The sequence below is a fragment of the Aethalodelphis obliquidens genome, unplaced genomic scaffold (assembly GCF_003676395.1).
Source record: "Aethalodelphis obliquidens isolate GAN/ISIS:26980383/991018 unplaced genomic scaffold, ASM367639v1 scaffold1, whole genome shotgun sequence".
Lineage (NCBI taxonomy): Eukaryota > Metazoa > Chordata > Mammalia > Artiodactyla > Delphinidae > Aethalodelphis > Aethalodelphis obliquidens.
This window is the reverse complement of record NW_020837945.1, coordinates 74,626,116-74,640,204: the sequence shown is the minus strand read 5'-3', so window position 1 is coordinate 74,640,204 and position 14,089 is coordinate 74,626,116. Positions and strand designations below refer to the sequence as shown.

At 37.5% G+C, this 14,089-nt stretch overlaps 1 protein-coding gene across 6 annotated transcripts in view; it reads left to right on the top strand.

Annotated features, from left to right (window-relative positions):
- Window positions 1-1,929: 1,929 nt before the first annotated feature.
- Window positions 1,930-14,089, top strand: part of OPA1 (OPA1 mitochondrial dynamin like GTPase) — a 94,075-nt gene continuing 81,915 nt past the window's right edge. For 2 of the 6 annotated variants that reach the window (XM_027108663.1, XM_027108644.1), the window contains exons 1-6: window positions 1,972-2,118; window positions 5,700-6,018; window positions 6,675-6,771; window positions 9,475-9,582; window positions 10,602-10,655; window positions 11,340-11,407. In XM_027108663.1, the coding sequence (XP_026964464.1) occupies window positions 2,087-2,118; window positions 5,700-6,018; window positions 6,675-6,771; window positions 9,475-9,582; window positions 10,602-10,655; window positions 11,340-11,407 (678 nt within the window). In that variant the 5' untranslated portion in view covers window positions 1,972-2,086. Of the gene's footprint in view, window positions 2,204-5,699; window positions 6,019-6,674; window positions 6,772-9,474; window positions 9,583-10,601; window positions 10,656-11,339; window positions 11,408-14,089 lie in introns of all 6 variants that reach the window. The other 4 variants (XM_027108672.1, XM_027108654.1, XM_027108679.1 and 1 more) reach the window with 3 other exon arrangements.

Here is a 14,089-nt window from a genome sequence, read left to right as displayed (position 1 = left end):
TGCAGAAACAAACAACTGTTATCAGGCAAGAGAAGTAACAATAGCAAAGAGAATGTATCAGTTGTAAAGACTCCCAGTTCTGCTTCACTGGTAAAGATTAGCCTGAAGCCTCAACCACCAGATCAACTGGCACCTAAGGGATGATGATGTTGACCTTTTCTGACCTGTGTGACTCCAATCAACTCAAGCTTGTACTCTGTTGACTGCCCAACCCCTTCATAAACATGCACGTTCCCTTAGCTTACAACTTCCCAAATTTTGCTGTTGGAGGAATCACTGCTTTGGGAGATTCCCAGTTTTCTCCTCACTTACTGCAAGGAATAAATACTTCCTTCTCCTGAACTTTGGCTTAGTTGTGTCTTTTGGCTTGACACCCACCAAGAGGAGAACCCAGCTTTTCGGAGAACAGATTCAGTAGGTTAAATGCCTAGACATAGAATCACAAAACAAGGACTTTGTAAGATGTAAAGATAACCCATATATGGAAGGAGTTGCCATTATTTGGTTTCCACTTTTTTTTCCCATAAAACAACTGGAATTAACAGTAACAAAGGAATTTTTGCATAAGTCTACAATCCTGGGAAAACCTACATTTTGTACAGATCAGTATAGCAAGTTCCCATTTGTACTTGCCATTAAAACAGTCACCACACTAAATATAATAAAGAAAATCCCAGAGTCCTTCATTTGGGAAGTTTACTACCATAGGCTGGGTCTATATTTGGTGTTACTGTGAATGGATGCACACTGTCTTATGAGTCTGATGATTACGGGAAAGGAATTTTGTGGGTAGCATGTGCCGGGGGTGGAGTTTTTAAAATGAAGCGGGCATACCCAGCCCTCTGATATTGGGCCACTAATTGACTTCACTACCTTCCACAAGCCACATACCCTGTATGGCTCCGTTTCCACATAAAATGATAAGAGTTGGAATGGGAAAAGCGTAAAGTCATAGAACTGACTTAGACTACTTAGATAATGAAGACAGAGAAGAGAAGGGGTCCAGGATCTCAAGAGATCCTACGTTTAGAGGCTGGGAGGAGGAAATGGCAAAGGAGACTGGGGAGTAGCAGGTCCTTGAGAAAAGGTGAATGTGATGTCCTGAAAGCCAGGAGAGGGAAGACGATTAAGGAGTGTGCTGAGATCCAATATTCTGAGCTGAACGCGGAGCGGTCCAGTGACCACTGGCAATATGGAATTGTTGGAGGCTTTGACAACAGCAATTTCAACAAATTAGTGTGATTAAAAGCCAGATGAAAGCCGGTTAAGGAGTAAATGAACAAAATCATTTTTGACGCCTTTATAAACTGCACAAGCTTGTCCCAAGCCCTTAGGTCTCCTAACTCATGACCCCTTTTAGATCTGACCTTCAGAGATTCTAAAGCATTTAACTTGTCCAGTACTTCTCCAGCCTCCGGAGACTGCTCTAAGAATATGAAAGTACTTCGTAAACAAAGAGGCCAAACAAAGGAGCAGGGCAAAGGGGCAGCCGTGGGTTTTCATTACTCTGTTCTATTACTCTATCCCTGTACTGTATTCATTTTGTATTCCCTAAAATTTCCTCTATGCTCCTGCAATACCAAATTTTCCAAATGGTAGCCACCCAGTAAGAATTTATCACTCCGTATTTCTCGCCCTTCAGACCCTGCCCCACACCTCGACCTCTCCCCTCCCCAAGTCTTTAACCAGAGAGGCACGAATTCACCATTCCACTCTGGAAACAAAAAGGGACGGGCGGGTCGGGGCGGGGTGGGGAGAAGGGAGGGAAGAGGGGAGGGGAGGGGAGGGGAAAATACTGTGGTTCCTACAGAGGCTTTGAGCGCATGCGTGAGTCCTCCCCCGGACCGTTTGTGCTGCCCTCCTAGGAAGAGGGGTGGGGTGGAGGTTTGCCCGACGGACCGAGTACGGGTGCCGAGCAGGCTCCCACGGAAGTCCATTCGCTATTGGGAGGTCCGCAGTGGCTGCTCTGTGCCCTTGTTGCCGAGGGCCTCTTCTTCGGTCATTCCTGGAGTAGGAGCCGGGCTGGGGCTGACACAGGGGCTCCCCCCGGTCGCCTCGGCGCCTGTGTGACCTCCTCGCTGGCGGGATGTGGCGACTACGCCGGGCTGCCGTGGCCTGGTAAGTGCGGGCTCCGACCTGGCCCCGTTATTTCCGGGGCCTCCAGAAAACGAGGTTGTCCCATCACGACATACAGAATGTGCAGGTAACTCTTAGGCCAAGCAGAGAGCAGTTGGAGGATTCCGGGATATTTTTGAGGACCCGGAGTGACAGGAGCCCTGACTAGGCTTACCTAGGTGCTGTCCCCCGTACTGGCCCCTGTCCGTGTTCCTATGCCCCTCGGAAGATTCTGGGCGCTTTTCAGTCTTGGCCTTTTCTATTGTCCTTTTGTGCCTGCCCCTTTCACCCTTCTGTCCTCGCTGTTATCTCTGTCTCTGGTGGCTTCTTGTTTCTGTCCGGGCTCTATGACTCTAACCATGTGTCACCGTTGCCGCGTCTCTTAATTCTCACTGTCTTTGGCTTCTTCCTCCATGCCAGCTTACATTGCTTTTGCAGGTACCTGAGCTCCTCTCTCGGGGTGAAGGGGACTTTGCCTCTTTCCTTAGTACGCTGAGTGAACATGATTTGGAGTCAGATCTGGAGCGGTGACGCATACATGTAGTGTCAGAGATGGTGATTAGAGATATTCTCTAAATAGCAGCTTTTTTCAGTGTTTAGGAAGGGAGTCTTGCTTTTTGGATGTGAGGTGGTGAATGTAGCACCACCTTTCTAATCACTGTGTTATTGTTGCCCTGGTCTGTGTTAATCCTAAACCGAAAATCATAGAAGTATTTACATTTCTATGGGTTACTATGTGCATTTTAATGAAATTAAATTTGACTTTAATCTTTACACGTAGCTGTGTTCTAGTATCCTTAGATATCTTCAGGTTTAACTCATTGTTGCAGGCATTTGATGAGAAGTAACATACATCAAGCAAGGTTGGAAAAACTTGGTTTTCCTGAATTAACTCAGTCTCTAAACACCTGTCTTGAATTTTTTTTTGGAACGTTTTTAAGTGGTGTAATTTATAGTGTTTATAAGAGAGGGGATCCATTTGTTTTGTGAAGGTTAATTTGAATCTAAATTTAGAACTGCATGGCATACAATAGTTGAAGTTTCAGTCAATTAGAATAATTGAATAAGTTACTTCTAATGTCATGGAATTTTAATTTCTGAGTAAATCCACAGCCCTTGGTACTGAACTAAGTTATTTACAACCTTTTTATTTCTACTCCTCAGTATTTACTGTGGAAATATATCTAATTTTCTTTAAATAAGAAAAGACTTTGCAGAAAATAGCATACTTTGTTGGAGCAATTAAGATATGTAGGAAAAACTTTAAAAATTGAGTTTCCAACCAACTAATTATCAACTGATAATTGTTTATTCAATTGGATGCTGTCGGCTAAATTGTTTCTAAAGTTACTTTTGACTCTGGTCATGATTTAAAATGTCTTATGTTGATAGCACAGTTTAGCTGCCTGCTGAAGTAGAGATGCGTAAGGTCAGATGCCCCAAGTTCTGGAGTTTGTCTTTTGATGTAGTTCCTATGCATGTTATGAAGGAGTACATTTAATTCTTTAATAAATAAACATTCTTTGACATATATATCTAAATATGTGCTCATAGACATGTCAGAAGACCAATGGACAACATTTATTTAGGTGCAATAAATATTTGCATAAACTTGTTGAAAAAATAATAACATGCTAGGAAACAGTACATAGATTAAAAGGAGATGATGGATGAGTGTGAATAGATGATTTCTGGGGTTGGGGTCGGGGAGCCTTGTTTTGCATCACATTTGATTTTTAGTTTGGCCTAATATATAGAAGTATATATTCAAATTCCTTTTCCACCATTCACTAGTCATTCTACCTTAGGCAAGACACAGTTTAAAAAAAGCAAGTTGGTCAAATAAGGATACTTACCTTACTGGGTTTTTCTGAGAGTTAACAGGAGCATTTGTGTAAACATCTGTCATAATGCCTGGCAGTTAGGTACCCCTTTCCCCTCACTGTCCGTCTTCACAACATTATTTCAATGTTCCTTGATTCCTTTTCCTTAAGATATTTCTACTCCCGTGTAACTAAATGAATTAAAAATTTATTCTTTAGTATGGGGCCTGGCCCATAGTAAGCACTATGACCGTGTGTTGAATAAGATAATCAGGCGTATGTTTGTTCGTAGGAGACTTTCATTCTCTGCCAGGAAGGACAGGAGGGAAGAGTTCAGATAGTAACATGTGCATTTAGATTCTTTTCTCTTTGGGGTATTCCCCCTTCTTTCTTTCTTTTTCTGGGGAGCCAGGTACATGAGGTGTTAATTTTTCCTTAATTTCCATTCCTGGACCATCTCAGGATTGTGAAACATAGATGAGAGGGCAAAGAATAGATGTTATAAGCTACTGGAGCTTCTGTGCTTAAAAGTAAAAGTTTACACGCCTTTTTTTGTATAGGTGCATCCATAATTCACATTTATTTTCATAGCACCATTTTAGCCTAACATTACATGAAATCTTTTCGTATATCTACGTGGTCTTCATATTTATCACTTTAATGGCTATACACAGTATTCTCAGTATTCTCTTTTGTTTATGTACCATAGTTTATAAATTTCTGTTCTTAATATTAGATATTTAAGTGGTAACATTTTGTGCTATTACAGCACATCTTTTCTTCCAGTTTTACTGAGGTATAATTGACATACAGCACTGTATAGGTTTAAGGTGTATAGCATAGTGATTTGACTTATATACATCATGAAATGATGACCATAGTAAGTTTAGTGAACAGCCGTCGTCTCATACAGACACAAAATTAAAGAAATAGAAAAAAATATTTTTTGTGATGAGAATTCTCAGGATTTACTGTCTTAACTTTCATATATAACATATAGCCTGTTAATTGTATTTATCATGTTGTACATTACAGTCTTAGTATTTATTTATCTTAGAACTCTAAATTTGTACCTTTTGACTGCCTTCATTCAATTCCCCCTTCTGCCACCCCCTTCCTCTGGTGACCACAAATCTGATCTCTTTTCTATGTGTGTTTGTTTTTGAAGTATAATTGACCTACAACACTGTGTTAGTTCCTATTACACAACATGGTGATTTGGTATTTCTGTACCATTTCAAAATGATTACCATGATGAGTTTAGTTCGGATATGTCACTATACAAAGATATTTTGTTTTCAACTTTACTGACAGCAAATAGCTGTCAGTAGTTAATAAAATAAGTCTCTACCTTTTTTGATTTCAGTTTTGATTTCTTGGACCAGGATCATAGTCCACATATAGTAAATTAGGGGACAGGCTCTGGAGTCCCACTGCCTAGGTTTGAATCCTTCCTTTACTCCTTATGTCAGTGGGGACTTCAGCAACTTACTTATGTCTGTCCGCCTTTTCCTCGTTAGTAAAATGGGGACGATACTAGTACTTTTATCATAGGATTATCAGCAGGATCAGATGAGTTAGCTCCTGCTGCAGCAGTGCCTGGCTCACAGTAAATGGTTAGTAACTGTGGGCTATTGTAAGACACAGTGTGATTGGTCGTGTGTGCCTGTGTGTTTTTCCTTTTGCATATTGCTCTTTTATATCGTTTCCTTTGCATTGTTTCCCCATCTGATCTTTCCTCCACACCTATTTTTCTTTCAGTGAGGTCTGCCAGTCCTTAGTGAAACACAGCTCTGGAACAAAAGGAAGCTTACCACTACAAAAACTGCATCTGGTTTCACGAAGTATTTATCATTCGCATCATCCTATCTTAAAGCTTCAAAGACCCCACTTCAGGACCTCATTTCAGCAGTTCTCCTCTCTAACTAACCTTCCTTTACGTAAACTGAAACTTTCTCCAATTAAATATGGCTACCAGCCCCACAGAAATTTTTGGCCAGCGAGATTAGCTGCAAGACTCTTAAAACTTCGGTATCTCATACTCGGATCTGCTGTTGGGGGTGGCTATACAGCCAAAAAGGTGAGGTTAACTTTCCTACTGCTTTTCCAGTTATTCCAGCATGATTGTTTTAAAGTTTCTTAGCATATGTCGTTTTTCTTTAGTAGAATGTAATTAGATGTTTAAACATTTATTGTGTGTCTCTATTATGTGCTAAATTGTTTTAATGGTGCTAATAGGAAAATGCTCTCTGAATCTTAGTTATTATAAGAGATGAAAATGGCCTAATGGAAGGAGCACTGGTCTGGGAGTAAGAACACTTAGGTTTGATTTTCAGCTTTGCCATTTAGTAGCACAGGCAGGGAAGTAAGTGGCATGCTCATGCAACTACTTTGTGGCAGCTCTGGGACCAAAGGCGGGGTATCCTGATCCGTGGTCTGTCTTCCTTGTATTCCTCAGTGTTGTTTAAAGCCAAATCATGAAACCCATTTGCAATAGGAGTACATTTTGAATTTTTCCATTTTCTGTATTTAGTAAAGGAGCATTTACATGTTTTATGTGCTTGTCTGCTAATTTACTTTTAGAAGAGCAGAGGCCACTTAGTTTCTAAAAATTCTGAACATAATACATTGCTCTTAGTAGCTTAGCATGTTTTAACAAAATAAATTTAAATAGTTTTTTTTAATATTTTATATGGCATTCAGATCATTTGATTGGCATACTTTCTTATCTTTCAGACTTTTGATCAGTGGAAAGACATGATACCTGACCTTAGTGACTATAAATGGATTGTGCCTGACATTGTATGGGAGATTGATGAGTATATCGATTTAGGTTTGTATCAACATTAAAATACTTTTCTTGGTTGTATCTTTAGGAAAGAGAAATAGTTGTATTGAGATAGCTCCTTAACTCTAAGTTTAAGGTTGTAGCAGTTTTTTTTTTTTTTGACGTCTTTATTGGAGTATAATTGTTTTACAATGGTCTGTTAGTTTCTGCTGTATAACAAAGCAAGTCAGGTACATGTATACATGTATCCCCATATCCCCTCCCTCTTGCGTCTCCCTCCCACCCTCCCTATCCCACCCCTCTAGGTGGTCGCAAACCACCGAGCTGATCTCCCTATGCTATGCAGCTGCTTCCCACTAGCTATCTATTTTACATTTGGTAGTGTATATATGTCAGTACTACTCTCTCACTTCGTCCCAGCTTACCCTTCCCCCTCCCCGTGTCCTCAAGTCCATTCTCTACATCTGCGTCTTTATTCCTGTCCTGCCCCTAGGTTCATTAGAACCTTTTTTTTGATTCCATATATATGTGTTAGCATATGGTATGTTTTTCTCTTTCTGACTTAATTCACTGTGTATGACAGACTCTAGGTCCATCCACCTCATTACAAATAACTAGTTTTGTTTCTTTTTATGGCTGAGTAATATTCCATTGTATATATGTGCCACATCTTTATCCATTCATCTGTCGATGGACACTTAGGTTGCTTCCATGTCCTGGCTATTGTAAATAGTGCTGCAATGAACATTGGGGTGCATGTGTCTTTTTGAATTACGGTTTTCTCTGGGTATATGCCCAGTAGTGGGATTGCTGGATCATATGGTAATTCTATTTTTAGTTTTTTAAGGAACCTCCATACTGTTCTCCATAGTGGCTATATCAATTTACATTCCCACCAACAGTGCAGGAGGGTTCCCTTTTCTCCACACCCTCTCCAGCATTTATTGTTTGTAGATTTTTTTTTTTATACAGCAAGTTCTTATTAGTTATCCATTTTATACGCATTAGTTTATATATGTCAATCCCAGTCTCCCAATTCATCACATCACGATGTTTGTAGATTTTTGCATGATGGCCGGTTGTAGCAGTTTTATTTTAATGATAAAAGTAATAGAATAGCAGAAAAAAATTGGTAAGAAAAGAAATCATCCACTAGTTCATCAGTTTAACACAGCTGCCACTATCCTTAGGGATCAGTTTCTTTTAACTGTACCTATTTTGTATATGTGGTTAATATTTTACTTTGCTTTTTAAGAATTATATAGTCATAGTGAACATACACTTTGCTATCTTGTCTTTTGCTACCTAACACATTTGTCAGCATTTTCTACTCTGCCGAGCAGCCTTCTTGAATATCATTTTCAATGTTGTATGATGTTACCCAGAACAGATGCACTGTGCTTCACCTAACTAGCTCCCTTTGATTGAGTACCTTGGTTACCTCTACTTTTTGTAACCAGATTCGTTAAAAGCCTGCTAGTGTCCAGAGTAATTTCTCCTGTTAGTCTTTCATTGTTCCCTTTTTCAAATAATAGATAGATGAGAAAAAAAGTATATTTGGTAGTTATGATTGCCAGTAACTCATGGTGATCTTTAGAAAAAGATTTTTTTTCTGATGAAATTATTTTCCTCAGCTCTCTTTTTTAAGACTTTGTGTAGACATTTTTTAGACTTTAGCTTAGGTGTATATGGGGGTGGATTTGATCTCTGCATGCACTATTCACAGCACTGTCTTAAAGATAAAATTGTTGCATTGACAAAGATATTTACAGGAAAAGCACTCCTTCAAATTACTTTTCTAACGTTTATGAGAAGAGCTTTGAACGGTTTGCATTCACTAATCCCACGCTGTAGTGACTGCAAGCCTGGGTTCTGAAGCTAGACTGTCTAGGCTTAAACGTGACTCCCCCACTTTGCTGTATGTGCAGGTCCTGTTACTTAACCTCTGTGCCCCATTCCTCGTCTGTAAAATGTAGTTGATAAGAACTGTTTTGTAGCATTGACATGAACATTAAACAAGTTAGTGCTTTTATAGCACTTAGAATAAGACCTAATACATATTCTTATTTTGAGAAACTTTGTGTTTTATCTTCTCCAGAGAAAATTAGAAAAGCCCTTCCTAATTCAGAAGACACTGTAAAGTTGTACCAAACTTTGACAAAATTGTTGAGTATTTGTAAACAAAAATAAATACTTGATCACTTTATAAATAAAGCTAGCAATAATAAAGTAATGGCTTGTCTTGAGTTCAGAGACAGTTTTTTTGAAGTGGTAACAAGTGTAAGTCTTCCTAGGGAATACAAAAGGAGAGAGAAAAGTAATGGAATTCTGTTCTTAAACTTGAACTGGGATTTCATCACTTTTTTTTGAATTCAGGTCAGGTGCTACAAAGGATTTTTCTTTTTTCTTTGATTCATTGCCTTTCTGCTGTGACTTCCTCCCCAAAAATACTTCTGTTTCCAATCCAGTGTTAACATTTATACAGTGTTTCTGTGTCTCAAGGCATTTAACTTATAAATCAAAGATAACCCTCTAAACCGTATGTTTGGTGAGCCTTTTTTAAAAATTTTTCAAGGCTTGTAGAAGATCATCAGAATAACACATTGTTTCAGATATACGTAGCAGTTATAGTTGGAATAGGGAGAAAAATGGAAAAAAACATTTAAGTTTATATATAATTATTTAAATTGTATGAATGTTTCAATAGTCAAATTCTTATTTTGAGACTATTTCTTTTCTCTTCTCCAGAGAAAATTAGAAAAGCCCTTCCTGATTCAGAGGACCTTGCAAAATTGGCACCTGACTTTGACAAGATTGTTGAAAGCCTCAGCTTATTGAAGGACTTTTTCACCACAGGTAAGGAAGGACGTGTGTTTGATCTCATTTAAAATGTCGGGAAACACAGAGGAAAAATACTTAAAATGTATTCATTTGTTTATTTCCATCTTTTATTTATTTATTTGTTATTTTAAATTAACATTTTTTAAATAAATTTATTTATTTTGTTTATTTATTTTTAGCTGCATTGGGTCTTCATTGCTGCGCGTGGGCTTTCTCTAGTTGCGGCGAGCGGGGGCTACTCTTCCTTGCGGCAGGCGGGCTTTTCATTGTGGTGGCTTCTTTTGTTGCGGGGCTCTAGGCATGCGGGCTTCAGTAGTTGTGGTGCGTGGGCTCAGTAGTTGTGGCTCGCGGGCTCTAGAGTGTAGGCTCAGTAGTTGTGGCTCACGGGCTTAGTTGCTCCGCAGCATGTGAGATCTTCCCGGATCAGGGCTCGAACCTATGTCCCCTGCATTGGTAGGCGGATTCTCAGCCACTGCACCACCAGGGAAGTCCCTATTTCCATCTTTAAGCCAGGTTTTTGATAAAAGGATAAACACGACGTTTTTTTGCTCTGTGGTTTTACTATTTTTTAAATTTATTTTTATTTTTTGGCAGTGCCATGCGGCACACGGGATCTTAGTTCCCTGACCAGGGTTCAAACCTGTGCCCCCGGCAGTGGAAGCACAGAGTCTTAACCACTGGACCACCAGGGAAGTCCCTGTGGTTTTAATTTTTGTTTGGCCCAAGAAAATGAAAATTTGCAAGAACTTAAACATGCTTGGCTTTAGTCAGTGAGGGAAAAATAAATCACTTGTTCTTGACAAGTAGATGACACTTCCTATGTGTTTGCTGTTCATAACTGGTTAGAGCCAATTTGGTGATTTTAAAACAAATTTAATTATAACGGACCATAATGAGTAGAATTTACTAAGGCTAGTCCTGGTGTATTTGCCCAATTCTGCCCTATCATGATATAAATCTGAGGTCTCAGACATCTTTGTTTGCTCATTGTTAAATTTTACATTTCTATTTCCCCCTTTGCTGATTTTTCACAGGTCACAAATTGGTTAGTGAAGTCATAGAAGCTTCTGACCTACTTCTCTTGTTAGGTGTGTAAACGGATATTTTTGCTGATCTTAACATGCCTTTTAAATGCATCTAATAAACTAGCTGCAAATAAAATTGCAGACCAAATTTATAATATTGCTTATGCTAAATTTTAAAATGTCAGAATTATATTGGGCAAATTCATTATCCTTTAGGTGGAAATAATAAAATAATTTTTTTGTGGTAAAACTAAAATTCCTAAATATGTGTCTATATTATAAGATTAAAGCTATTAAAAAGAAAGTTTGGTTAACCAAAATATTTTCTTGAACCTGATGTGTTTGTTTCTGATAATTGAAATGAAAGTCATTTTAATTTGTCTCATCTGTCCTGTCACAGTTGACATTTTTAATTTAATTTTTTTACTGTATATGGTCTGTAATGGCAGTAGTGTATGGCTGAACTGTAAGTACTCTCATGTAAAATAATCCTTATCAAAGATTGCCTTATTTTTTATTGTAATTTTCAGTGATATTTTAAAAAATCAGTTAAACATGTCCTATAATGGTTTTGAAAATTTTTTTCTTAGCTTACCACTATGTTCCTTAAAATAAGAATAACTTCCCAAAAAGTGATTTTTGCTCTAAAAATCCTTTTATCTTTCAACCGACTAAACATAATTTGGAATTTAGTTTAGGCTATTGACTTCACTGGAGAATTTAAAGGACTGCATATTTATCTTTAAGGTTCACCTGGAGAAACGGCATTTAGAGCGACAGATGCCGGGTCTGAAAGTGACAAGCCTTATAGAAAGGTACGTATAAAGGAGCATTCTTCACGTAGATAGTCTTGAAAGATTTTTTAAAGTTTTTACCTACCCTGGAAGATCTGAAAATGGTAGCATCCGAGAAGCAAACATAAAAGCATCCAGTGGAGGTATTGTTATTATTCTTGGTACAAAATGCAAGGTATTATTCAACAGTTCTGGAAATATAATTGGAGAAGCCAGTTTCCCTCAAATATGTCTGTGAAATATTAGTTTCCAGGGTTGTCCCCAACAAAGGGTTTTGTTGTTAAGTATGTGTGGGGGAAAGCTGGTATAAATAAAACAAGCAGGCTTCTTTTCTTTTCCCTAGGATTTCTTAGACCTTAATATATGCATGTGCATTGTGAATCTCTAAGAGAAGTCAAAGTGTGCAGGGTTTTCCAGATTTATTTAGCAACAAAACCCTTCTTCCATGAAATACCTTCTAGGGACTAATGTTTCATAGTATACAGTTAGGGGAAATATTAAGGGAACAGCAAGTTTGTTACTAAGGGATAAATAGACTTCTGTTACATTGCTAGTCAGCAAAATTATGTATGGGGTTATTTAGGATATGTTAATTTCAATTCATGCATTAAAACCCATATGAAACTTTTAGGAGAATTGCTGATGTAGAATAACGTGCATTGTTGTGTATTTATATTAATATGTTAACCTGATATTGTCTTACTCTTCATTTTTTTCGTCTTTTGAAATTGGTAAGATAACTGATTCCTTGGAAGTTTTTTTTTTTAAATAATAACCTAGATAAATAAATATCTGGAAAAAATACTCCCATGAACATTTAAAAATTCAATATGAACATTTAAAAATTAAATGATGAAGGTTATTATGGTTTTAAATCATTGCGGTAAATAATTTTATGTTTTTTGGGGAAGCAGGAAGAAAGTAATTCCTATGTGTAGATTTCCATCTTGTTTCCTGTCCTTCAACTTTGAGCTTTTTACATGATATATCAAGTTTTAATTATATTTCAAAAGATTTTTTTTCTTTTGTCTTTTAACTTGATCTTTTGGAGAAAACATTTTTCAAAATGTGTGTGTATATGTGTGTGTGTTTGCCTTTTAACTTGATCATGTTTGATAACCTTTTCCACTGGCATTATTTTAACCAAGGGATACCCTTGACTATACATGCTACTGGAAAGAAACATTTGAATAGAAATTAGCCTATGATGCACAGCTTATTTTGAGCCAAGGCCTTGGCCCTTAATGCAGATAGACTTAATGTGCAGAGAAAAGCTAATCTAACTGGGGAGAAGGAACCCCTGTTACAAGTATGGTAGTATGGTTTTTGAGCGACAGGATTTCTTGTTGCCTAGATCAGTTAAGGGAGGCTTGCATCTCTGTTCTTTTCTGATATGGCCTAGGATTGTTTTGGTAAATGAGAATCCTGTTTAGGTCCTGACAGATAATTCCCTTAAAATCCTGCTAAGGTGATAAATGAGTAGTAACTGATAAATCATCTAGAGCTCTGCAGTATAGAAGAAACAAGAGAACAGATCTCTGGGAATTTATATTTACAGATTTTATTTTATACAGTAGACATGAGAGCAAATTTATTGCTTTATTTTATAATTTACTTTGCTTGAAGATAAGTGCTGTTGTAGACTGTTCCTTTTCAACTTTTCCATAATTTATGGTGATTATCTTGCCCATTAAAAACACACCAGTTATTTCCAACTATTTGTTATAAATTAAGCCGTTTTCATTATAGGTTAAATCAGATAGTATTAAATGCTAGTATAAATGTTTACTATACAGAAAAAGTATTTTCAACCTCAACTAGTGGTTTTAAATTTTATTAATATGCAGCATTATGTTTTCAAGGCTTGACTGTTACCTGTGATATTTGAAAATAATGAACTACTCAGACAAGAAGCAGATAAACTGATTGTAAGAGACTTGTCTGTAAATTGATGGTTGAATGTAAGCATGGAAAGGGAGACCTTAGCAGAAGCCTTTTTGAAATTATTCTAAAGCATCGAATTTGAAAATTTGGGCAATAATCAGAGGTGGCAGGATGGCATCAAGAGTTCAGGTGATACCTTTTTGATTGGTTCAGTCTGATGTCTGAGAGCCCCAAGATTTAAAATGGTGTTCATGCCTTAGCTTAATGATCGTTGGGTTTATACCAAAGTTTCTGGCTAGACTTCTATTAGAAATGTAAAAGTAAATGTGAATCAGATTTTTTTAATGTAGTAATAAATTAAAAACATTTCGACTAGAAGTAAAAAGAAAACTTGTTCTTTCTAATAAGAGAACACATCTGGAAAAGTGCTGGCAAGAAGAGGGACAATTAGGAACCTTTCTAAGTCAACTGAAGTGAAAGTGACAGGGCGTTGCAGGAACACAGATGCCAGATTGACTTGAGTCAGGCAGAATGAACTACACAATAGACAGATTACCTGTGGTTCCCAGTCTGGGGTCACTGGACTTTTAGGTGTTCTGGAAAGTTGTGATTGAGGTCTTCAAAAAGTCAAAAAGCATCTATTCCCACATAATGCTACACAGGCTAACTAAACCTCAAGTTTCTTTGATTTTGCCTGTATTTATATCCGTTCAGTTTGTGGACAGTAATGTTTATCAAAAGTTCTTCTACGTATTTTTGATAAATAAAAAATGGAAAAATACTGAAACCACATTTTAGTAAATGCTTTTAGTTAGTCAA